This window comes from Anser cygnoides, chromosome 1 (genome assembly GCF_040182565.1).
Source record: "Anser cygnoides isolate HZ-2024a breed goose chromosome 1, Taihu_goose_T2T_genome, whole genome shotgun sequence".
NCBI lineage: Eukaryota > Metazoa > Chordata > Aves > Anseriformes > Anatidae > Anser > Anser cygnoides.
In genome coordinates, this window is record NC_089873.1 from 147999676 (window position 1) to 148024587 (window position 24912).

At 42.8% G+C, this 24912-nt stretch overlaps 2 protein-coding genes and 1 long non-coding RNA gene across 8 annotated transcripts in view; 1 reads left to right on the forward strand and 2 right to left on the reverse strand.

Moving 5' to 3' along the window:
* Positions 1-494: 494 nt before the first annotated feature.
* LAMP1 (lysosomal associated membrane protein 1) lies at positions 495-19340 on the reverse strand. The gene is made up of 9 exons (XM_048077959.2): positions 19170-19340; positions 10843-10958; positions 9317-9530; positions 9059-9220; positions 5285-5505; positions 3428-3550; positions 2505-2574; positions 2164-2334; positions 495-1518 (listed from the first exon to the last, which is right to left on the reverse strand). Exons 1-9 carry the CDS (start codon positions 19294-19296, stop codon positions 1379-1381), a joined length of 1344 nt encoding a protein of 447 aa, XP_047933916.2. The 5' UTR covers positions 19297-19340; the 3' UTR covers positions 495-1378.
* On the forward strand, positions 19340-24687 carry LOC106046446 (uncharacterized). 6 transcript variants are annotated; one of them, XR_010828642.1, is made up of 4 exons: positions 19340-19419; positions 19848-20054; positions 21973-22168; positions 22468-24687. It is a non-coding gene; the product is annotated as an uncharacterized lncRNA (long non-coding RNA). The 6 variants fall into 6 exon arrangements; XR_010828643.1 differs by lacking the exon at positions 19340-19419 and adding an exon at positions 19429-19623; XR_010828645.1 differs by lacking the exon at positions 19340-19419 and adding an exon at positions 20912-21197 and having other exon boundaries at positions 19630-20054.
* Positions 23208-24912, reverse strand: part of CUL4A (cullin 4A) — a 37301-nt gene continuing 35596 nt past the window's right edge. The window contains exon 20 of the mRNA XM_048077954.2: positions 23208-24805. Within this exon, the coding sequence (XP_047933911.1) occupies positions 24710-24805 (96 nt within the window). The 3' untranslated portion in view covers positions 23208-24709. The remainder of the gene's footprint in view (positions 24806-24912) is intronic.

Below are 24912 nucleotides of genomic sequence, written 5' to 3' on the forward strand. Positions count from 1 at the left end.
GCTGGGAAGCTTCAAACACAAAGGTTCAGCTCCAAACTCACACCTAGACCTCAGCAGGCCTGCACTTCCTATTCTGTGGTAAGCATCTGACTTCACAGAAAGACAAAATGTCACTTACAATATCCTTATACCAAGTATCTCATCACCACTTTCAGAAAGTGATGCTTAGCAGACAGGACTTTATACTGACATTTCTCAGCAAGCTGCAATTTAATGTAAGCATTATCTTCTCCAGGTCTTAGCTCGCTGACATGCAGCAGCTTTCCCTCTTGCCAAGCTCAAAGTCCGACACAACAAAAAGCAGTGCTTTGGAAGAGAGAGAGGTACAGTTAAACCTCACACCAGAGGGTTTTTTTTCCTGCCAGAGGGAAAAAAATAAAGTTTTAACAATCCCACACTAAGGATAGCTTAAAGCTTCAGAAATAAAGCCAAGCCAAGACTACAGCACTTATCAAGCAGTCAAACATTTTTAAAAGTGATCAGCAACACAAGGATTTACAGAAAAAAAGTGTCTTTATTAGCATTGTTACAGGCAATGCATACATAAGAACTGATCCTTGAAGTGTACAACCCCCCAGCCAAGTTTAAAGCAAGAGAATCAGCAGATTGAGACCTATATTGTACACATGTGCAGTAACAGGATCTCTCTGGACCTTCCAACAGAAGAGACTGAAATCACTTTACAAAAAAATGTAAATAAAAATAACACCCATTTTTTAAAAAAAGGGCCAGCTCCTAACAAACTGGCATAGCATCAAAAATATCAAACAGGGAAGCTGTCCAATCATAAAGAGTTCCTGTAAGGTTTGCGTATTGCGTTCACACCCTGCATATGCCAGGCATCGTGTTTAAAGCTTAGTAATAAAAAATACACACCTAATAGACAAGGTGGAGTTTAGGTAAGTTTCCATTTTGTCAGTTGTTACTGAATTTCTTTAAATGCATCATCAGTATAATTAACATCATCACTGAATGGCAGCAGTACCAAAAATGAACATTTTTCCCTTTGTTAAAGAGTTCTGCAATTGAGTCAAAGTAAATTAGCAACATCCCTCTCTGGAATCTTTACACTGACATTACCTTACGCCAATTCCAAAAAAGCACCCTTAAAAAAAACAAAACAACTTTTAGCTGGTTTCTAAGTGGGTAAATATTTAAACTAGTTAGCAAAATTAAACACCAGAATTTTCAGAAGTTATTCCTGTGCATAGTTAAATGCTGCAAGATGATTTCACATTTAATAAAGCAGACTTTAAGAAGCAATTTGCAAGAAAAGGTGTTCCCTTACAATATCAATCTTAGCTCAGGGGAGATAGGTATTTTTTCATCTAGCTTCTTGCAATTGCTTTTCATCTACGCTGGATTTTAGTGCAAGTCATTAAATCGTTTGATATCCAGCATGGCTCCTCTTTCTGCCAATCAAATAAGCAATCAAGACAATTAGAACAAGACCAGCAAGGGCTGCACCAACTATTATAGGGATCAGCATGTTGTTTTCATCCAGCTGACATTCTTCCACTGAAGAGAAAAGAAGAGTAGTGTTAGGCACTAGTCCACTGACAGACAGGTATTTCCAGAACCCCACCTCCTGCTCTCAAGCACACAGATAAAATCGACCTGAGTTAACTTCTAGCTTAGCTTGGCAGCAGCTAGAAGGAAACCAAGTGCAGTAACTACAATCATTTACAATGAAGCCTTTCTAGTAGTTGTATGCACGCTGTAGAGGTTTGTCAGAGCTGCTTCCCTCTCAAGGGCTGTTACTGTTATGCACACAGCTTAGCTGTGGTAAATCTGTCCAGGCAAACTCCTCCCCTAGCTGTTTTGCTTTAACCAGTCACAAAGGACAGCATTAACTAGACCTTTACCCCTTTCACACAACTGTCTGAAGACTGTTAGGAAGTAACGCTCTTCCTTAACTCTTCTCTAGACCGTAGGTAAGAAGTCCTAGTTATTTCGAAGCTGCTTCTTACAACACTTTTTGCACTAGCCTCAATTCAGGCATCTTATCAACCTCTACAACACCTGTAATAGGGCATGCAGAGAATAAGCATAGCACCTACAAATTGTCTTTTGACCACAGACTAATAAATTTATATCAAATTGCAGTTCACAAACCTTAGTGTCATTCCCTCCATCCGCCCTCCTGTAATGTAGACCACTTACCTGCTCCAAATTTGTCTCCATCGACCTTGAAAACCTGGACCTGAACATTAAACACGTTGACAAGGGCTTTGTCTGTGACCTGGAGATTCTCCTCTGCACTGCACTTGTAGGAGTTCCCTACTGTAGCTCTCAGTTCGCTCATGCTGTTGTTTGACGCCTCAAATACTGGAGCTGCGTAAGAGAAAGTCTTATTACAGAACCCCGAAAAGCAGGAGCTGCAAGGTCATTGAGCTTAAACTTCGAGGCATTTACCCCAACGATTCTAATGGGTTTTCTAATGCTGGCATCCCGTAATGTTTATAGAAGTAGTCACTGAATGTAAGCCTGTTGAAAGTCCCTACCTTTTGCTTCAGAAGGCAGAGTCGTGCTGACACTCACACCTCGCAGGAAGAATTTGTCATTACTTGCATTCTTTAAAAAAAGAAAGAGGGAGACCATCAGTTTTAATTTAAAATAATGACGTACAACAAGCTGTTATGGTTAGGGTTCATTTGTGCGTGCATTCAAATGACAGTCCACAAGTGGGATGCTAGCATCCAAAGGGCTTACTTCTAGAGAGAGAAGCTACAGAGGGTATGCACCTTAGGGAAGGCTGCTGGTGGGGAGGGGGGCAGAGAAATGCAGGCTGTTGCTCCTCAGACTGACCTCACACCCACCCCAAAGGCAAAAAAAGTCCCAGCTCTGCCTGAGCCAGGCTAGAGCAGTAATCCCACCTGTGCTACAGGGAAGTAACAGGTCAAAGCAATCAAATTTGATCAATCCAGAGATCATCAAATGGAGCACAAAGCTCTGACAAGCCCTGGATTCTGGTCTCAAGGGCACACGGCTCTAATACAGCATTGGGACTGGGCTGTTGGAAACAGGGTTCCCAGCCATCATGGGAGACCACACGTGCCCCTTGGACGGTGCACAGAATATTAGTGAGGACTTAAATCCAGCTCCAGACTATCACCATGAGATGAGATGCGTATTTGTCACAGGCTACTCCTGTGCTTCAGCAGAATTGTTCTGAACTTGTGTAAAAAGAGTGGGCAGAGCACTGGGAAGGAATTCCCGTTCTGAACAAGATGTGTGTGTACAGGTATACATTCTTTCCTCACAACAGTTACCAAGAATTAAGCCCTCTAAATCCTAGTATTAAAACCAAAGGCATTGCTCATTCCCCTTCCCACAGATGGATTTTTCTGCTCTAGTACTTGCCCAGATTAATTTTCCCACATCAAAAAAACTGCAGACCGTAAATGCTTTGTCTATGGATCCTTACCAATACGAAGTGGAAGATAATCTTTGTTTTCTCAAAAGTCAAATTTAGGAAGGCAGACGCGTTGTCACACTTTCCAGAAGCAGTTGTATTATGTGGTATGAAATTCAGCAAGTCTAACCCCATCTAGGAGAGAAGAGGATTGATTACGACATCTGTCCTTCAAGCAACTAACACACCAGCACGCGATCAGGCAAATCCTAATTTGCTTGTACTCACATGTATGTAATGCTGTATTTGCCTGCCTGTTTTACAGGCAAAAGGGCAGACACGTATGCAAGCTAGACCTGGTATAGATGCACCAGAGCTACCATGCTGACACTGAGAGCAAAGCACATCTTTGTATCCCTAAAGAGGCTCCCTGCAGCCCGACTGCCAATAACCTGCTGCTTTCTCCACACTAACCTTCTTTGCTCCTAGCAGCACAAGGAAAACATCAGTAACCACCACTACAGAAGGAGCAACAAGCTATAAAATACTGCTTAAACATAATGTAGAAGCAATCAAGGGAAGTGTCTGCAAGGATGGTCATCTTGTAAGCTGTTTCGGTTCAAAACGTTTTGGCATTGCCCCCGGTACCTGATTTTACACTGTCCTATATCTATAGAGGGCTGTGGGTTAAATGCACTTGCCAATCAAATAGAAGCCATCAGCAGCTCTTAGATGTTAAGCCTCACATGACTTTGGACACCTTATTTAGCACTTCCTCACTGGTCGATAAATCAGAAGTTAGGCAGTCCAGCTGTGCTGGAATGCCATGCTACAGGAAGCTGCTTAGGGAATTTCATACAATTAAGGTGGCTTAAACATTTGCCATTAACCGTCTACTTACTGTGCAGCAGCACATCAGCAATCAGTGCTCATGATTCTACCCCTCAGTCATAAATAAGAGCAATACATTCTTTTACACTACTACGTACAGCATTAAGCCCCTAAATCCTATACCGACACCACCCTCCACACACCAGGCCCTTTGTCACTGGGATCCAACTTAGACTACACAAAAGCAGCCACAATTTGTTTGCCCATGGTCATCCACGTTACCTCAGATTAAGCCACAGGATAGGAAAAAAGCTTGCAACCAGAAGGTCCACGCATTAAGCTTGTAGGTTTACTGAACCCTTGGTCATTGTTTCCTGCTGAGGGCCTTCAGCAGTGCCTTCAGGATTACAGCTCGTAGCTTTGCCTTACTGGCTAGTGGGTAAGAGGTTTGCCCACAAGGCTGGCAAGCTGGGCTTTGTAGCAACATCAGAGGGAAAGAGCCTATACCAAGGCTAGATCTTACCTAAACCATGCAGCACTTTTGTCACTGAAAATAACCATTATTTAAGTAGCGCTTAGGCATTGCAGTTAATCCCAGTACTCTTTGATACTGGCTGGAAGTTAACTAAGTCTTTTGCAAGTGTATGAGTCCCCTAAGAATTTGTCAACTCTGTCCATTTTTACAGTAGGAATAGTTTCCCACTCTAACAGTCATTCCCCGTTTTCATTTGGGTACCCCAGGCCAGATTCCTGTAATTAACATTTTGCACGTGTTGTTTAGATGGCATCTTTGGTATAGAACTCCCTCTCACCACATTTTTATAATTTTTAACTGCTTTTGTGGCATGGCCATTTACACTAACTGGATTTGACAGGCAAGTTTAGTACTCTTAACTGAAGAGAAAAAAAATCTTTAATGGCCACTTTCAGTAGAATACAACTGAGTAGTCACTAGTCTAAACCAAGCTAAGCAATTCAAATAGAGGACAATCATGGATGAACACTGCGAAGAATCAAGATTTTTACAGAAAATAGCCTGTAATAATTTAGCAAGTCTTCGCCAAAGAAGGAATCTTAAGATCTTGAAGAAGAATGTACCTTTTCATCTTTTTTTTGATAGGTGATATTAAGCTGTAGCCCCATGGAGGCAAGCACACAGGTTCCATTTGTACCAGTCACATTGTATTTACCAACTGCAGGATTTGGAGGCGATGCAGTTGGTGCTGGGCTAGCTGTTGGAACCTGGCTAGTAGTCTGTTTAGGAGTTGTTGGTACTACAGTAGTAGTAGTAGAAACCATGTCTTCAGAGCATTCTGTCTCTGGAGAGAAAGGAAAACAGACAGTCAAACAGAGGCACCGGATGATCTACCTTTTTAATCCTCGAGGGAAAGTAAGACAATTTCAACTAGTGTTTCCTAAGGGAAGATAATAAAAGCTGAGAAACAATAGCAAAGCATTACTGGAACTATTGGTGTGGAGTTTAAGACACTTAAAACATCGCATATGAAAATGCCACCTCTACTGTTATTTGTAGGAGTTCATGGTACCTACATCTGCTTTTATTCATTTGTCATTTTACTTCACAATCAACTCAGGATAAGTAAGATTCATATGTCGACAAAGCCAGCCTTCCTGCTGTATAGTCACAGCAAGGCTCAAGTGACTCCCCCTTTTGGACATTCTGGGCACTCGTGCTAGCAGCAGAGGAACAGTTCTTGTGCTCAGTATTAAGCAGTCTCCCAGGGAACACGTAGTTCTCATTCCCTCCTTTCCCCCCAGTACACTACCAGGTCACGAGGGCCCTACTTCATTATTTTGGCGATACCCACAGTAGCATTAAAATAATACTGGGCCTGTCATCATAGCAGTGCTGTGGCTCTTTTATCCTTAACAACATGACTTAAGACCCTGTTTATGATGGCAAGCATTCTGGTATATCCCTTCCATTTGGGTTTTACATCCACCCTCTCTAGTTCTGCATTACTAGCTACCTACCACCCGAGGTACAAGGCGGAGTGAAGATGTCCGCCTGCCTTCTCTTTTCATCCAGTTTCAGCACCAGCTTCCAAGGCAAAAGGAACAGTGGCCTCGTTTGCCAGAGTATTCACAAATACCTGGCAGCAAGATCTCAACACGTTGTGAGAGCCAAGAAGGTTCCTGCGCTGAAGATCTACGCCAAATCCAAAGGTCGCAGCAAAGACATTGCTGTGGCACAGGCTTCCATGTCCCAAGCCAAGGTCATCTCCCTATTTCAGGGATAACTTGTAACTTTATAAGGATGACAGCAACTGCGCTATAAATCATCTCAATTCTGAGACAATGTCTCAAAAGGCCTAGTTCTAAAATACCATCCATATCTTGCAGATACCAGATAACTAGTGAATAGCCTCTGTACTTAAACAGCAGCTTAGCTTCTGATTATAGCTCAGAAAGAGGAACTCTAATCACACCTGAACTCAGACTCCAGCACAGCACACTTTCCTATTTCAACTCCATTTCTGGAAGGTGGAAGTATGGAGGCATGACCCTATCTTCTGTAGGCTTAACAGATACTGCTCAGGTCCCAGAATGTGATAATTTCCTAGCAAATAAACCAGACAGCCACTTTGACTGGTACTTCAGTGGAGAATTTCCCTCCATCTGCAAGGCCTCAACATATACCACCTCTTACCGCCGCTGGCAGAGATGGAAACACCCATCTCACTTCCAGTGAAAGTTTGCCCTGGGTACAGTTTTGATACAGTGTTTTTACTGAACTCACTTACAGCATCGCTCCTACTAACTCTGCAAGACAGATGTGGAGATAAGATATCCTTATGTCTTTTTCTGACCGTTACAAAAAAGCAGCTGACAACAGTACTACCAGATAAAATTAAAGCCTCCTCTTTTCTTCAGAGCTGCAGATAATCATGGCAGTAACCTTAGTCACTGCCAGAAGTTACCATTACTAGCGACGCACAGATGCATTGAATACTGACTTTTCTCCCCTTCAGAGAACCTTGCCCAGATCACGAGCAGAAATATCCTCTAATGAAAGAGCTGCAGGTAAAAAAAAAGTTAAGGGAGAATTCCAGATCTAAAGTTTATCAATAACTAGCTGCCAAAAGGACAGGGTGAAGCCTTAAGCTCAAAATGGTGGAAAGAATGAACTTATCTGGAAAGAACAAGGTATTTTCAGGACCAAGATTTAAAAAATGATAAAGTAAGAATTCTTTAACCATCTGAATTAAAAATAAAATGATGAGAGTGCATTATGCAGTAAGAATTGAAAAAAATACAAAGATCTGGGTAAAGTCTCAAGAAAGTAATAAAAAAGAAGGGAACAATATAACTAAAAGAAAAAACTGAGCATGGCATGAGTAACAGTAATGTGGAAATAGAAAAACAAAACAGAGCTTGAACTCAAACTAAAGTGTCTATCCCCAGATCATAGAATCAGGTGTCTTTTCTAAGAATAGCTTCATCAAGACAGTGATACCACAGGATGGAGGAAAGCAACCTTGAGGAAGTGAGTCCAGCAAACAGACATTAGAAGAATCTAAAAACGGAAAAGGAATCAATTAGGAATAGAAAGTAAAACAGATGTTGATAAACTTGTGTTCCAGAAGGAACACCCGCCCCAAATAATGCAGTATTGTCTTACAGCTTAACCAAAGGACTGTAAGAACAGATAAGGGGTGCTGAAAAGTATTAGGCAGTAAGGAGATTTTATTGAAGTTTCATAGAGATTAAGAAATCAGTTTTTCCCAATATCATGGCTCATGTTAAAGCCTGCTCATAACTGATCACCTCTCATTTTTATCCAGTATACCCACACAACTGGATCAAGACTTAAAAAAAAAAGAGATTGCTCTGAAGACTGAAGTAATAGAAACTTTTTTAAATTACAAATATGGGTCCTTTTTTTTGCTGCAAACTAGTTCAAAGGGAAAAGACTGATCAAGACAATGATATACACTGAAACCTGAGGCAGCCATAAAAGAACTGCATTATCGTGTATCAAGCAAAGTATTTCTCAAAGAGATGGGACACAGATACTCCTGTAGAACGCAGCTTTTCAATGAATCGATAATATGCCACCACTGACTACCCTAGTTTTAAGATTAATTTCAATTTAACGAGTGTATAAATGGGATTAATAGCCTAAGAAAGAAGAGTTTCACATTACCCTGAGAAGACTTCTTACTTGCCCCAGCAAGACTTACCGCTTCCTAAAATACCACGGACAAACATGAAGAAACACGAACTGAAGAACATTGCCACAGAAACAGAGCACCATGAAAACACCATGAAGTCGTCTGACTTCTAATCATTACAGAAGTGAAATTCTGAAATGCCTTTCAATGCAAGCAACCAGGACAAAAAGTCATTCTGTGATTGAGGCTGAGTAAATATCATTTTTACAGCTTATATAAAACCCCCTCTAGGAAGAGTTATGTATCTGTTCCCTACGGACCAGTTTGCTACTGTCCTCCACTCTATCACTAATTTTCCCCAGAGCACAGTAACTGGTTCAAATTACTTTGGCAGAGTAACTATAAAGTGATCAGATACTTCTTGAACCAGGATTTTGGCCATGCACCCAGCTGACCTTCCGCAGCAGGTCTTTATACCCCTAAGCAATCGTGAGCAGAAGGAACGTTCCCTAAAGCCTGTACAGCATCCATGGGAACATTGTGCACCATCTTCCAGTTGTGGATGCCGACACCCTCAGAGAAAACCTGAGGTCCGTTCATTGCAGAAGATTCTGCTACAGAGCTATCAGAGCTTCAGATCCAGTCTACAGCTGCCTGAATATGATAAATCGGGACTTCAAAAAAATTATTAGGAAGATTAGTTCCCCAAGTACATTTTCTGCTACAAGATACTTACTGTTTCTGCTGAAAGTGCCATTTGTGGGAAAGGCTTCCAAAGTCACGTTGCTAAAAGTAATGTTCACGTGCTTCATAAGGATGCGCTTGGAGCTGATGCATCTGTATTCTGTGCCCATATGTGCCTGAATAACAGATTTTTGCGATGCTTCCGTCACTTTTCCTGTGAAAAGATCATATTGCATCAGCAGGTAACAGTTTTTACAGAAAAATCAGTGTTACGTCCGGAAGGGTGACACAATGAGAGCAGGAAGTTTACCTTCAGTTGAATTATGGAATAAAGTTGCATCTGACAGGTTGTAGCTGAAAATTAGCTTTTCAACTTGGTACTTATCCACAGTTTTCGAGAAATTCAATCTTAACAAGTGTCCTGCTCCAAAACTCAATGCTAGACTTGGCTGAGATGTGTTACCTTCACCACATGAGCTGTGTGGCTCTGTTGTGGCATTTTGTGGAAGAAAGAAGTGTGCAAACTGTAAAAAAGAATACATAATGTATAAATGGGATAATGTAATAACTTTGCCTTACCACTTTTTAAATACCCTATGAACCCGCTACAAAGCATACAGCTGACACTCATGCTATGTCTATTTACGTACCGGTATATAGCAAGTAGCATGTTATTGGCACTCAGATTTCTAAGAATATTCCTCAGAAATTGCAGGACATAGTGGTACGTCCTCACAGCACCTTAGACTTTCCCTTTAAGCTTGGGCTATGAATTTGCAGGTGAATCTGTACTCAGCAAATCCAACCTGGTAAACTCCAGACATGTGAAAGACAGGAGAATTTATACTTTGCTTCTTGCAGTACAATTGAGTAAAAACAAAAGTGAATGGTACAGTGTACGTACTTTGGCTATAATTCTTTTGAATATATTGTGTATTGACAAGGAACTTGGTACCTGAGGACAAATAGAACGCTTACTGGAAAGCGTGAGCTGACTGCTCAACAAGAAGAAACAGACAAAAGCATGTGATGAAAGCAGTTACCTCTGAATGCAAACCTGTATAGCAATATCAGCAGGATTTCAGACCATCAGCACTGAAAAAGTCAACTACACAATACAATTCTGCTCAAATCACACACAGCAAGTGTAAGCACTGGCAGAGCAACTGGATGTTTTAATCTCACACTATGACGACTAGGAAAAGGTAATTTTAACAAGGGTGCCTTAAAACATGCAACTGCAATAAGATTATAAATAATTCACAATTCTGTCTAGTAGTAAAGATGCGAAAAACAGTAAATTTTAAGTAAATTTGTAAATAAAGATCCTCAACTTTCCAGTAATGGACTTGCTGATAAAAACCTGTAAGCACTGCACTGGTCTGAAGATACACTGAGATCTACAGAGATATGCTAAGCAGGTCACATGGAAGCTTCAAAGCTAGATGCCAATGGCCATTTCAGTTCAGGTGTAGCCCATATAGCTAAGCTGCAGTGACCAAGTTCACCAAAAAGAGACGGGCAGCGTTTTATCCTTTACAGTCACAGTGAAAGCCATTACAGCTACCAACAGGACGCGTGTAGAATTCCAGACAAAATTTCACATGTATCACTTGTGGTGGTTTCTGGCAGCTTCAGTCCTGCTGTATAATTACAGGAAGCGTCAGTAATAAAGGAAAAGTTGATGCAACGTGCCTGGAAGGACGGAATGTTTGCAGAAGCAGTTTTTCAGGCTTAAATATTTGTTCAACATTTGTTTCAGTACGGCACACGTGCAAAAATACCCCACATTTTATAAATGCATATTAGAGACAAGCAGCGAGCTACTCCCATTACCTGTTTTTGCCCATTGCTTTTGTATTCCACTGAGAAGGCTGCTGTCAGATTAGCAATTATGCAGACTTTGCCAGATGAATCTTTCACATCAAACGAAGAGGAAACCTGTAAAAAGCCTGGTGAGAGCGACAAGGAGTTAGTTAACTTGGTGTCACATTAAAATTAGCTTTTGAACCCAAGCAAAGAGACAAATATATACAACTGTATGTTTTGGGAGAATATCCTGAACAGCAGTTGAGTTTGGAAACATCCGTGAACAGTCTATTTGCTAGCCTTAACATCACTAACACAGGATATATTTAACAGCCCATTTAGAAAAAGACAAAGCCACCCAAACTGTTGACATGAGAGGTCCTCAGAGCATAAGAAAAACATGTAAGAACCGTATCAGCCCTGCTGCTCAAGGCAGCAGCTCCGCATTCACCTCACAGAGCAACTATTTTGCAAGCTGCAGCCAGAGCTGACTTAACAGGTCGGACCCCGCACGCCTACGGCGCTCAGCCTCCCCCCGCAGCACGCCACGCTGCCTCCACTCCCGCTGTACCAGGACACTCAGCCGCACACGCGCTGAATGCAGCATTTAGAAGGCTTGGACTGACTGCAGATGTTTTGGAGTTACTGCCGAAAATAGCGTGACGGAGCATGCCACCCTTGCCAGGAGAGCTTCTCTTGGCTGTCCTCACGCTCCCCGCACTTAGGAGGATGGGGGCCATGACCTTGGCTCAGACAGAGGTTGTTTTCCTGCCTGGTTTAAGCTCATCTCAGACCAAGCGCTGACAAAAGCAGGGCTTCTCCTCTGCTTGGAGCACAACACAACTGACCTGTTACTGCAGACAGAGCAGGGTAAAGCCATGTGAACGGAGGAGCATGGCAGCGTCCCTTCTGATGGCAGCGTGGACTTACACCAGCCTCCACCTAGGGGATGGCTGCTGGCAGGCTGGATTCAGCCAGAGCACTGGTTATCCCTACTTTGTCTGGGGTGAGTGCCAGCCAGACAGTGCTCTTGCATCTGTACTCATACCAAGGTGTTCACATTCTTTATTGCAGAGCATTTGCTTTGTTTCTGATTCTTATTTTGTCCCCACGCATCTGAAACAAACCTCACCGCAAAAAGCCTGCACCATTTTCCTGCTAGCACATTTGTCACCTCAAAGAAAACCTGAAAAAAAGCAGTTACAAGGCACAAACCACTCCATTTATCACAAGCAAATAAGCTTTAAAGAGTCAAACATGCTAATCCACTCAACTGCTGACACAGCAAAAAGATCCAGCTGAGGGATTATCCATTAGCTAGCTTTCCAACCCTCAAGAGGTTTTTAAAAGGCAAATCCCAACTTCAGAAGTTTTTGCCACAGAAGTATCATGTATACAATTGCATTATGACAATTATTAGGAAAAACTGGACTTTTGTCAGTTTCAGTCAGGCAGAAGGCACTTCAGTTGTAGGAACACATTGGAAACAATTTCAGCAAGCATTTGCCCTGGTTGCTTCCCCTCAGCAACAATTTCCTTTATCTCCAACAAGGGACATACATCTCCCCCAGCATCAAAGGCGACCAAAACTTAAGTCAGAACTCACACACTTCACCCAGCTGTTCAAAGAGCACAGACCAAAAACCAAAGACAGATCAAAGAAAGAAACTACTTAATGGATAATGTAGAAAACTGATACTCCAAAACAAAATTGCCCTACCTTTATGTCCATCTTATAATGCTCCTGAAGGCACATATATTCACAAAGAAAATGTTACTTATTGCAATCATAAAATAATTGATGCTCCTCCACATGGTAGCTTCAATTTACCAAGTTTCCTTCACATTAAATTTATGCTTGGAAATCATTTACATTGTACCCGAGCACTTGCTTTCTTGAGAACAGATCGGCTTACACTTTCTTGAAGATTTCTAGCACTGCATAGGAAGCATTGTAGAGGCAGAAAACAACAGTCCATGGCTGCTTGAGCTAATACTACAAATAGAAACTGTGACAGAATGAAAATCTTCAGTATGCATGCTGATTCCGTTGTTTTGTAGCTACTAAAAAATTTTGGTGATTTTAGAACTAAAAATAAGTGAGTAATAGGCACTACAGAATGAAAAAAGTTTAGAAGAGAATTACAGGGGAAAGAGAAGACAAAAACAGCATTAAGAAAAAATTGCTGTCCTAAAGGAAAATATGAGAGTCCTGCCCATTACAGATGATTCAGAGAACATCAAAAGACAATGCAGAGGTACCACAGAAATCACTGAATGGAACACAGATTCTGGGAACGAACAGCTGACAAATTACCCTCAGCAAGTTTAAGTAATAGAGAACAAGTGGTCTGAACAAATATTAAGAATACCACCTACACAGCTACTAGAATTTTGCAAGGTTAAGTTCACACCATGATATGAAACCCAGTGTGGTTAACGTGGAATAAACACTATAAAACCCCATTCCCCCTCCAGAAATGTTAGGCAGCTGCTGGATTTGCAGTGTCAGAGTGATGAGACATGCGTCAGGCATGAGACATCAAGCTATATCCTCAAAGAAGTGGCAAAACAGGGCTGTTTCCCTGCAAGTAAATTGGCATTCACGAGGATGGCGATCAGAGCAAGCAGTGTAATACACTGCCATCGTCTTGGGGGCGGGGATGGAGAAGCATACAGAAACTGCGTGAAACATCAAGAATAGAGGGGCACTGAAAAATTAGCAAAACCATAGCAGAGCAATGCAAGGTACTGAAGACGTTCCTGCCTACTCTTCGCTCCAGCCAGCCAGTTTAAAGCAGAAGAACAGCTTGCCGGGTTTGGGAGGAAAGCAGCTGTTGAGTTTGAGAAGGCTGCTTCAGTGCCGACCAGTGATTAACGCGTGAATCATCTCCAGCCCACAAACAATAAGAGCCTGCAGTCAAAATGTCAAGAATACAGAAAGCAAACTGATGTTGGATCAATCTGCCCTGCAAATATTTCTAATTAAGTTACATAAAGTAATGGTCAATGTTATCACAGCATATCTACAAGTTGAGAACATTGCTTGTACTTCTCATAATGGTGCCATTCTTTGCTGTTTACCACAAAAACTGATACAGCCTCCAGTGTCTTCAAACTTTAAATGCTCTTCTTAATAAACTACAGCATCTTACTGTGCCAGAGCCATGGCAGTATTTCAGATTTATACAGCTGAATAGATCTCAGACTTTTCAATAGCAAAAAGTTTTGTGACATTCATTATTCATTCAGCTGGAAATAGCATGTTATAATATCTAGCAGAAGAATCACCAAAACCGTAGCAGTATCAAAGAAATCTCACTTCATTCAGATGCTTCCTTTGGATTCCAACCGGTTCCTAGAAAAGGTCTCCATACACATTTATTCAAGCTGCACATTTTCACCTGAAAATCATAAGGTATCTGATCCCTTTACACCTCATTTCTGAAGTTTATATTGTCATGCATGAAAGACTGAAGGAAAAACTAGATAGATACATTGCTTAAAATCTAGCATCCATTTCAACTAACACAAATGCATCAAGAAAACAACCACCACCAAACAGAGCTTATTAACACTCCAAGAATCAACAAATCAAAGAAAACTAAAACTTCCTTGGTTATACAACAACTATCTTAAACTCATCTACCACAAAAAAAAAGTTAAATTTGTTTTAAACTGAGAACTATGAAGCTAGCAAAACAATTTGGCACATTTGAACAATCTAAATCTGAGCCCTTTTGAATATTGTTCATGGAAAGCTGGGATTCCCCCTTTCTTGACCAGACCAAGATGCTTTCAGGTTTCAAGCTTTTTATGATTTATATCCTATTAGTCAAGCACAGCTACCCTTAGGCTACTCTCCCTTATAATGGAAACCTATCAAGGGAAAAAGACAAATGCCTTATTTTGCTCTAAAAAAAGCAAGCATGTATTAATGGCAATTGTTTACGCTAGCTGCTTGCAAAGAGGACTTCGGTTGCAATAGTTAATCATTTACCATCTCCAAGTTTTTTTTTCCTAAAACAATTGGACAACAAGGATCTCAAGCATGAAAGCTATTTATATATTTTTTGTTACTGTATTCATGTTTCCTGCATAAATATTGTCTGCCTCCCTCTGTGAGGAGAGGACAGCAAGCAGCCAGACCCCAATGCCAGGGGTGACTGGGCAGCAGGTGCCAGCACCAGGCGGCCATTTTGTATCCACGTTGCCAGGCCCTCAGAGCAGGGAGCACCGCTATCCACATGGCAGTGATCCAAGGAGCAAAGCCATGCTTGGTCTTATCTAAAGGTTTATTTCTCACTGTACACATGAGTGGAAGTGCCCCAGTAACTTACTCACTTGGCTGGTTCGGAAGGATCCTGTCACCTCAGTGCCATTTTGTGAGCAAAATAGTGACCCCGGTGCTTCAGACTCCTAATGTCTGTGCCAGGGAATGGGAAAAACCCCTGAGGAGTTTTGCTTCTCTCCTCTAATCGTGTCTTCCAATTTAAGCACCACTCCCAGGTGGGCACCTTGTACAAGTCCTTTCTTGGAAAAGAAGGCAAGATCACTGCTTTGGATGCAGGATCTACACTACCTTGGGACAGTACAAAAAACAAAAACTTTAAAAATATATATATATATAAAAAGATCATACTACTTACTAACCCTTATGTTTCTGAGGAACAAATGAAAGCAAGAAATCCTTTGACATATCTGATGCATGAACCACTTTGCCTCAGACAAGATGTTCTTCATAAAACTGAGTTAGAATTTACCTGTCACCAGTAGACTCAGAAGCCTGAGCACAGGATATCAAAAGCATATCAAGAAGAGACAAGGCTAGGCTCACCTCAGCTGCTGTTGGGACATGCTTGAACACAAGCACAATGGCAAAAAGCGGGAGCAAAGCTTAATTCAAGGTTGGTGGGTGCCCTGGTAGAGAAAGTGAGCTATCAAATTCCAGATCCAACCCCAGAAGATGCATCCTTGCCAACTTACAGGGATGAATTCACACAATCTTAGGTTATATTTTGAATACTGTTGATTTACATTAGGGCAGTAAGCCTTTTGTTTCTCAATCCAAGTGTGCAGGTGAATGACCTCTCTCTTTATAAACACAAAAGCACAAAGCATTATAAAGGAAAGGATATTTTGCAGCTGTACACTTGCCATTTGGCCAGACAATTGCACAATTGCATCAAGTTTAGTCACATGAAGCTTCTTTACAGTTTACAATCTAGAGGAAGGAAGTCTTGGGATAGCTCTATGGCAGCTGATTACACGAGTCCACCGGGAGGGCTGATACACCATGGCTGGAGTCTTTCCAGCATTCGCACAAGTTAATTTTGCACTTGCTCTGGTTAGCACTGCTGTCTCACACCACACAACTAACACACCCTTTAAGGTAGCTGACAGCCCCAAACAGCTTTTTAGAGGAAAGAGCACCACTTAAGAAGTCCCCTCAGAGGAGAGGAAATTGGAAAAAAGAACAGTCTTGCCTCAGTAAACCACTCTCCTATTCTTACTGAGAGAAGGGGATATCACTTGTCAGGGAAAGTAAAGCCATATTAACATATGTAATATTACACAGACTGAATTCTGCCTATTTAAGAAATGAGAAACCACTAAGAGGTTAATCAAAGAAAACGAACTGCATTAAAAGCAAGGACTACTGTCCATGCTGCACTGGCAGGGTGCTACTTACACTCTCGCCCTTGGACGTAGAGAAAAGAGTACTGGCAGGCGGCATGCTGCCAAGTGACAGGGACGGCTGAGAAACTGTCATGCTTGGATTGAACAAGATACCACTTTATCTTAATGTCAGATGCACCAGAAACATGAAGGCCTGATTTACCAAAGCATAAGATGCATTTTAAAAAAAGTAGGCATGTAACTTAGAATTCAGGTAATGCAATGAAGCATTCAAATAGCTGTTGTAACTACTGCCGCTCACACCCAAAAGGGTCTCCTGCCAAGATTAAAAGAATAAATACCAGGAAATCCAGGATCTCACTAATCTTTCTCAGAGAACTTCCAAATCACGCCTGATTTGAGAGAAAAGAAACCACTGCAGTTCAGCTGAAACAAGCAAAGGAAGGCATGTCTTTTTAGTGCGAGGAACAAGTTCTCTAAGACATGGAAAAGGCTACGCTGAAGTAAAAATAGTTAGCTTCTCAATGAAATATCCATCCTCTCCTTTCAGTAGGGCTCCCCCGTACCTAGAGTAAACTTTTCAGCTTATCGTCTACTACTGATTGGCAATCATCCTATTCACTACAGAACAATCTGGAAAGGGGTTACACAAAGAGTGGAACTTGGAAGTCAGTCTGGACAAGGACCTAAGGCGCGTATCTCAAGCAGCGTGATTGGGAACCAGTGGAGTTTTTACCCTGCCAGTCAGAAGAGCTGCACAAGCCAAGGCTGAGTAACCTGTCACATGATGACAGATTGGCACTAGCACATGAATTCAGGTCCTTTGAGACTGTGTCAATACACTTAAAGAAGCTATCAAGCAAGCACAGTGGTAAGTGCATCGTTTGATAAAGCAACATTCCGTAAGTTGCACAACACAGCAGAGGTTATACTTTACGAAAACTACTTCATAGTCTCAGTTTCATATAGCTAGTAATCCTAAGACTTCGGAAAACAGTAAAACACCACATTATTTAGTGGCTGGAATTCATTAGTCAAGTTTCTCTCAAATACCCTTTTAAGTTGCTGTTTCCAAGCAGCATTCTGGCCTGTTATCAGGGTGCTTCTAATCAGTACATCCAATGCAAGTACAGACAGCAAAACATGTTGGTAGCAAAGTTTGAAATTCCCCTTCAGACTGAAGTTGTGCAATAGAAACACGTGGATTATGCGTCAATAACCCTGAAATGGCATCATGGTACCTTTAACTCCCCCCCCCTCCCTGTCAGATCTCAGATATTTCATTATCCGCTCGCTGATACTGAATCAGAGAGTATGTAGCAATGTCTGACTACACTTAAATTTTGGAAATGTTTTCTCTGCTGTGCTCATGTTTCAGCGAGGAGGAGAACTACTGGTGCTGCAGCACTGGAAGAGCACAAGTGACTCTGTTGGGCCTGATACTCAGCACAACTGGCATGTCGTGCTCAACAGCAGACAAGCACAATCTCCATATTACAAAAAGCAACAGCTAATTTGAGGGAAAGTACTTCATTTCCTTTAGATTCCCTTCCCGGTATTTATCACTATTACTCAAGTCTTTTGCTCATTCCATATACACGTTCTATATTAGCCAGGAAACTCATCAGGAAACACTTAATGCTGACACATGAAGAAATATTCAGCTCAGTGCTTGCTACTCAACATGAAGGGAAACTGAAGCAGTAATTAAGGCATAGGGAGAGGAGAAAAATCGGGCAGATATCAGTCTACTGTCCCAAACTCAAAGCACTGCTGAACAATGCTTTCACATTCGACCCACCCCAATAATCCTCAAGCCTCCTGTGATCTTGTGTTAAGCTAATCAGCATTCACCGAGATGACTAAAGGGCTGCAAATGAGGCCAGCTCAGGTAAGGCCATTCTTCTCATCACTACCACCCAAGCCTCTCAGCCTGGGAGGTTACCTGTGACTCGAAGGACAGCGTCTCTATTTGCACCACAAAGCATTCCCCTGAGATTTTAGGATAAAGCACTGTGGAAGGATCTAACTACTAGACACTGGCACAAAGGCCTGTTGGTAAGCATAGTTGGTTACTCTGCAGTAGAATAAATTTGTTTCTTCAACAGCAGAAACAACACATTTCACATACCGAAAAGTGACAATGCTAAATGGAGAGGGCCATGTTTGTAAGTGCTATTTAAGCAGAGGGAGCCTGTCACAGTCCCAGCAAACGCCATTTGCAGTGTCACTTTAAACCTGCAGGCCGACTTCGACGCCAACAGCCGCAATTCTCCACTTAAGCCGTCCCCACAAGCCACACAAAGGACTCCCACTGGGACGCCAGCTCAGTGCCACTCGGGCTGCAGACCCCAACCCCAAAAACAGGCCCGACGGTACCGCCAGCCGCTGTGCCCGCCGGACCAGCTCGCGACGACCGCGGCACCGCGCAGCGACGCCTTTCGGGCTCGGTGCGGCACAGAAACTGAGGGAGCCAACGGGGACGGCGATGTTTGCCGCCGAGGAGCTGCCAGGCGCTTTAAGGGCTGCCGCAACCCCGAAGCCACGGCCGCCAGCTGCTGCCTTACCCGGGACCCCCCGTGCTGGCTGCTGAAGCGCCCCCGCCACCCTCGCCGGTAACCCGATAGCGTCGCGTGATGCGGATCCGCGGCCTGAAATCCCCCCCCACAAGCCCTGCGCCGCTCCCTCCCTGCCCCGGATCCCCCCAGCCCTACCCAGCAGGGCGGCCGCCGCCAGCAGCCCCCGCGCCATGGCCGGGAGCGGGGGGCGAGGAGCAGCAGCAGGAGGAGGAGGAGCGGCAGCGTGAGGCAGCTGCGCACGGCGCTGGTCCCGCGGGGTCATATGACCTGCGGCGTCACGCGCCCCGCCCAGGGGGCCTCACGTGACGGGGGGGGGGGGTCTCGCGAGAGGGGGGTGGGGCTGTAACGGTCGTAACGGCCCCAACGGCCGCCCCCCTCCGAGAGGGTGAGAGCTGGGACTGCCCAGCCTGGAGAAGAGGAGGCTCAGGGGGGGTCTCATCCGTGTCTGTAAATACCCGAGGGGAGGCTGCGGAGAGGACAGAGCCAGGCTCTTGTCAGAGGTGCCCAGGGCCAGGACCAGGGGCACTGGGCACAAACTGGCCCCCAGGAGGCTCCCTCTGAGCCCCAGGAGCACTTCTGTGCTGTGCGGGTGAGGAGCCCTGGCACAGGCTGCCCAGAGAGGCTGTGGGGTCTCCTCCTTGGAGGCCTTCCAAAGCCGCCTGGAGCTGGGCCTGGGCAGCCTGCGCTGGGTGGCCCTGCTGGGGCAGGGCTGGGCCTGGTGGCCTCCAGACAGCCCTGCCAACCTGAGCTATTCTGTGATCCTGTCTGGGGACTTTCTGCAAGCTGCCATATGTCTTATCTCTTTCCTCACAGAATGTGAGTGACATGAGGCCCAACCAGCCTTGCCAGCTCCAGGTGTGAACTGTGGTTCTCAGATGAGGTGTGCAGCCCTGGGATCCCTGTGTTAAAGGGAAAGTGGTAGAGCTGGGTGAGAAACAACTTTGGCCTGCAACAAAACGCACCTAAGATCTGTGTGGCCTCCAGAGTGTTTCTTGCTACTGAGTTTAAAGGCAATCTAAGGTGGGTACAATCATCTTCCATAGAATAAATCCAGTCCCAGCTGTATAAACTCAGTGGAAGTTAATGATCTGTTATCTCTGAAGTGATGCATCTATGCCTGTGTAGACAGACAACCCGAGTATCTGTTCCAGTCCAAAACAGGGACCACTAATGAGTTGTCTCTGTATGACTTGTCATGCAGGTAAAATTATCTGTAGTTTCACATAGCTTCTGACATTGCCCAATATCTTTATAAACGAATTTTAAGAAATCCCATGCCTTATTTTTTGGAAAGAAAAAAAAAGGTGGTGGTTTTTCTATTGATATTGTCAGATGTTAGTGTAGTATAGAGATACAGAGCCCAGCCATTCGATCACTTTGTAATTCAATGCAATCCAATGCTCTCTCTTATCTAAGCTGTTAAGGATATAGTTTCTCCATCTGAAACCTTAGAAGTATTTATTTTACTATTTCTTGTGCTATTAGAAAGTGCCAATAGCTGTGCGCTGCTGCTTTCTCCTCATTACAATGTACTCCAGGTTAGTCAGCTCAGAGATGGAACTTTATGCTCCCAAGATGCCTTTGTGCGTTTTTACTTAGGACCGACCGGAAATGCGACATAGCTACTACCAGCTGCTGAAGTCAAGTGCAGTTGTTCTAAACCAGACGACCTTTCCCCGATGTTTGTCTCGTTTCACTTACACTTCCTATTTCCACAAAACATCCTAGAGAGGATTATCAGCTCTTAAGTGTGCCTTAGAGATCTGCCTTTCTCTTTCAACGATGCTACTGTAAACAGACCTTTCTTTATACCGCGTTTTTCTCCGTGCCTTTTTAAAGACGGAAACACTCCATTTTTCACTTGCTTTTTCCTGCAGCACTTAGAGCAGCCTTTATCCTCACCATGCGTTGCCAAAAGCAGAAGTTAGCTTTAAAAAGGACGCAAGGAACAGCTCTGGTCAAGTGCTTGAGTGAGTCATTTGCAGAGGAGTGGAGGTGGGACATGGCTTGTTCCGGTTTTTTGATCACTGCTTTTGGAACCTGCGCTGGGAGTGAAGGAAAGCCTGTGGGCTACTCAAAGCCTGCCAGAAAACAACAAAGAGGGAGGCCCAACAGCACGCTTAAGCTCGCTATTCAGTAGCCTTCCTCTCTACTGAAAAAATGGTAGGCATTGATAAATTGAGAGATTTCCTGATGAAACGCATCTTATGCAAACGCTGCCATCAGCCTCACTTCTCAATTACTCCTTGGCCAGCATCAGACAAACTTGGTAGCAGGGTAAGGAACAAGCAAACATAAAATTAGGGCTTCTGTGAAAGCCGGTATACAGACAGAGCCCAGAGATCCCAGTTAGCGCTGTCACTGCAGGAACAGTGGTCACGCGTTGTGTTTGAGCCGCTGACCAACGTGCGTGCAGTTCCGCATCAAGCGTGGTGTGTTTCGGGCACTGACGAGCCACGGATGTGGGGTGGCTGCCTACAGGGAAGGGCATGGAGAAATGCTGACAGGATCTGGGAGACCGGTGAGCACAGTACAGCCTGGTGTGCACAGTTCAGGCAGAAAATGAGCAGGGAAGGCAGAGTACAGGTTGAGAATTCTCACCGGGAAAGGATTTCCATGAAACATGACTCCTTTTTTCCCGTAGCTTTTTGCTGCGTATTATCAGACTTCACAGGGTTATCTTCCTTCCAAAGAGATTCAGCTAGGAATAGATAACCGAGTTTATAGTACAGAGTCCACTCTCCCTAGAACACCTGTCAAAGATCAAACACGTACAAGTAGGTCTACGTGCATAACAAGATGATACACTAAAGTTGCTGAAAGGTTTGTGATTTATTTTCAAAGACACACAGCACAAAGGGATTCACCCCCAGGCTGGATTTCCAGATCCAGGTGTGTGTGTGTGTGGCCTTGTGCTCCTCTGCATTTTGTATTTCAGGGGAAGGAACACCAAAATCCTCAGCTCAGAACGGAGCTTCAATGGAGTTAACACCAAAGGCAGAAGGAAAGCTGGAGCAAACCGAAGGAGTTAGATAATAAAGCCAGGTCCAGACAAAGTAAGAGGGGGGAAGCTAAAATGCGTATGAAGACAACAGGACACAAGGAGGGGGCAGGAAGAAGGCAGTTAGTGGCTGGTAAGGAATGCTTTAATTGCCAGACTCAGGAAGAACCTACAACTGTCAGCCATCAACCTCCATTCTCATACTCGTTTTCCCTCAAAAAACCTTGGGATGGAAAACTGCTTTTTAAGTAGATGTAAAGTATGTCTGGATGACTTAAACTAAAGGTTGAAGTTTAATTCAGTTTAACTGAGACAGGCTGCTCAGCCAAATTCTATCACCAGCAATCAAAAAACAACCAAAAGCAGCTATTTCACTATGAAACAGCGATTACCATGCTGACTAATAAGCTAACTGCTTTTCTGTTCATTCAGCATGCACAAAATTCCAGGAGAAATTTGAGGAAGCCGAACAGAAGACAAGGGCCTGAGAACAAGAGCCACGGCCACACGGCCTCTCAACCTCTCCCATAGCTTTTGAACCTCTGAAGCCACTTTCAGACCAGTTGTGTTTGGGGGGTGAGGGAGTGGGGGGAGATTGGCAAATGGATCACAGAGAGTAAAACCGATGCTGATGGCTTTCTGTCAGCAGTATTCTGCAATGCTGCTTCTTGAGGTTATTTATGGGGAAAGTTGGGGAGAGTACAGCCAGGGGCAAACGACATATATCACAGAAAGATTGCCATCGTTATTTCTGCTGCTCCTGGAACAACCCATTTTTAATTGCTATACCAGAGTAATTTGGCCAAGGAGTTCTAGGCTATGGCAATTAAGAAGAGTTGCAGATCTCAGCACTTTTAATCAATTAACATCACTTAGTAAGGCAGAATCAGTCCATCTTCAGAATAGCACATATTGTTTAAAACTATTGGACCAGGGAGTGCAGCAGACGTTCATTGCTTAGTATCAGTTACTGTCTACTACGGCCAACTTTATATGTGGATAAAGCCTCTGCCCATCACACTTCTGTGAAGAGTACCTTCCTTTTTGCTTTAAAAGCCTTGAAAAATGGAGCTGACTGGCTTACACATGCCTGGAAAATCAGTTACAAGGCGAGTCATAATTAAGGCCAGAGAACATACTGCATAAATTAAGAGCCACATTCTCACAAAGGCTAAGGAATTTAATATGCATCAAAGATTTTATTTGAATTAACTGGATTCAAATATTAAAATAAGTACATTAAATTACAACATTAAATATGCTTTAAATACAATAAACTAGATGTTTTTAGTTTCTAAACACAAAGGGAACAAAAATAATTGAGAAGAATGCAATACAATTAATGACACCAGATGACAGAACAAGGACTTTATGTAAATCTGCGAGATGTCAACTCTTTGCAATGTTTACTTTAAGAAGACATGGTGGCATTTCAACTGATGCACAAAACCCATGTTACATAAATTTAGTAAGGTATCTCTCAGAAAATATTGCTGTTATAATTCTCATTTTCGCCACGATCAAAACTCCTTTGGTAGCTCTTTTTCAGAATGAAACACGCCAGTATGCAAATCCCGAAAATAAACAGCATCTTGTAAGTATTACCACAAAAGGTATCTTCTTTATAGTTACAATTATCTAACAGATCTACAGTGTCTTTCCTTCTTTAGTTCAAATCAACTTACATATATACAATATGTAACAAAGTACTCACAAAATCCTTAGTCTTTCAAGACAAAAAACTATGCTTTCACAACGTCAAGACCATAAAAGTCTATTTTTAAAAAAAGTTCTCGACTCTTAAAGTGGAGCACGCTGTACAGTAGTTTCCCTGTCTGTGATTTTAAAGGCAAAACTAAATGTTACGGCAAGTACATCAACAGTGATAAAAACCAGTTGCCCTAAAATGAGGTAGGGCCTCTGACTCAAATCTAATCCTTGCCACCCAACCCAGCAGAAGTAGTAATAAAATAATAATCCATATTTTAGCTAAATAACCCAACAATTCACTACACACACGAACGCAGTTGTCCTCTTGGCACATAAAGGATCTCACTTCAAAACCTGATTTATCCAAACCAGACTGAAGTTCATACTCATTTGAAAGAAAATTAAACAAACGCAAGGTCGAGAGTTTTCATGGTGCATAATTTCAAAAATTCAGTGTATTTCAACAACACTGTTTGTACATAAATGTTCATCAATTAAGGGTTTTTAAAAAGTTACCCAAGTTGTCACTGTAGCTAAAGAATGCAGCATATAGGGTCTTTATGGATGCAGTCAGGAACACAGAAATGAAAAAAAACAGACCTGCATCCATCACAGAAGTATTTCTTACACAGGTGATTTTACCTTTCCAACCAACTTCGATGACAATTTTAAGCCAAACTGTAAAAATAAACTGAGAAGAACCCAAAAGAACAAAACAAACAACCGAAAGAAATAAAAATGCGACATTTAAAATTAGTAAGGAGTCTCGACAAGGATGATCAGTTAACATATCATTTTGCTTCTTGTCCACAGCAGTGCATGCAGCTGGCTGAATAATATACATCAACCTGAAATCTGCTAAAAAATAAAGTCTGGAACAGCATAGGTATTCAGAGTCCTGAAGATATATTTGGATTTTTTTTTAATTTGTATTTTTTTTTTTAATAAAATTATTTCCTCTCCATTATGCAACATAGTGGTACTGATTGGGGTTGTCTTTGTCTCTCTCCATATAGTCCCTGTCAATGAGAGACTCGATCCTCTTTTTCAAGTCTCCAGGCTGCAAGAAAAGATGGGATTAGTGAAACAGTTAATGATAGGAATGCAAATATATTTTATTTAAAACACACACACACACACAAAAACAAAACCAAAAGAGAGGACAGC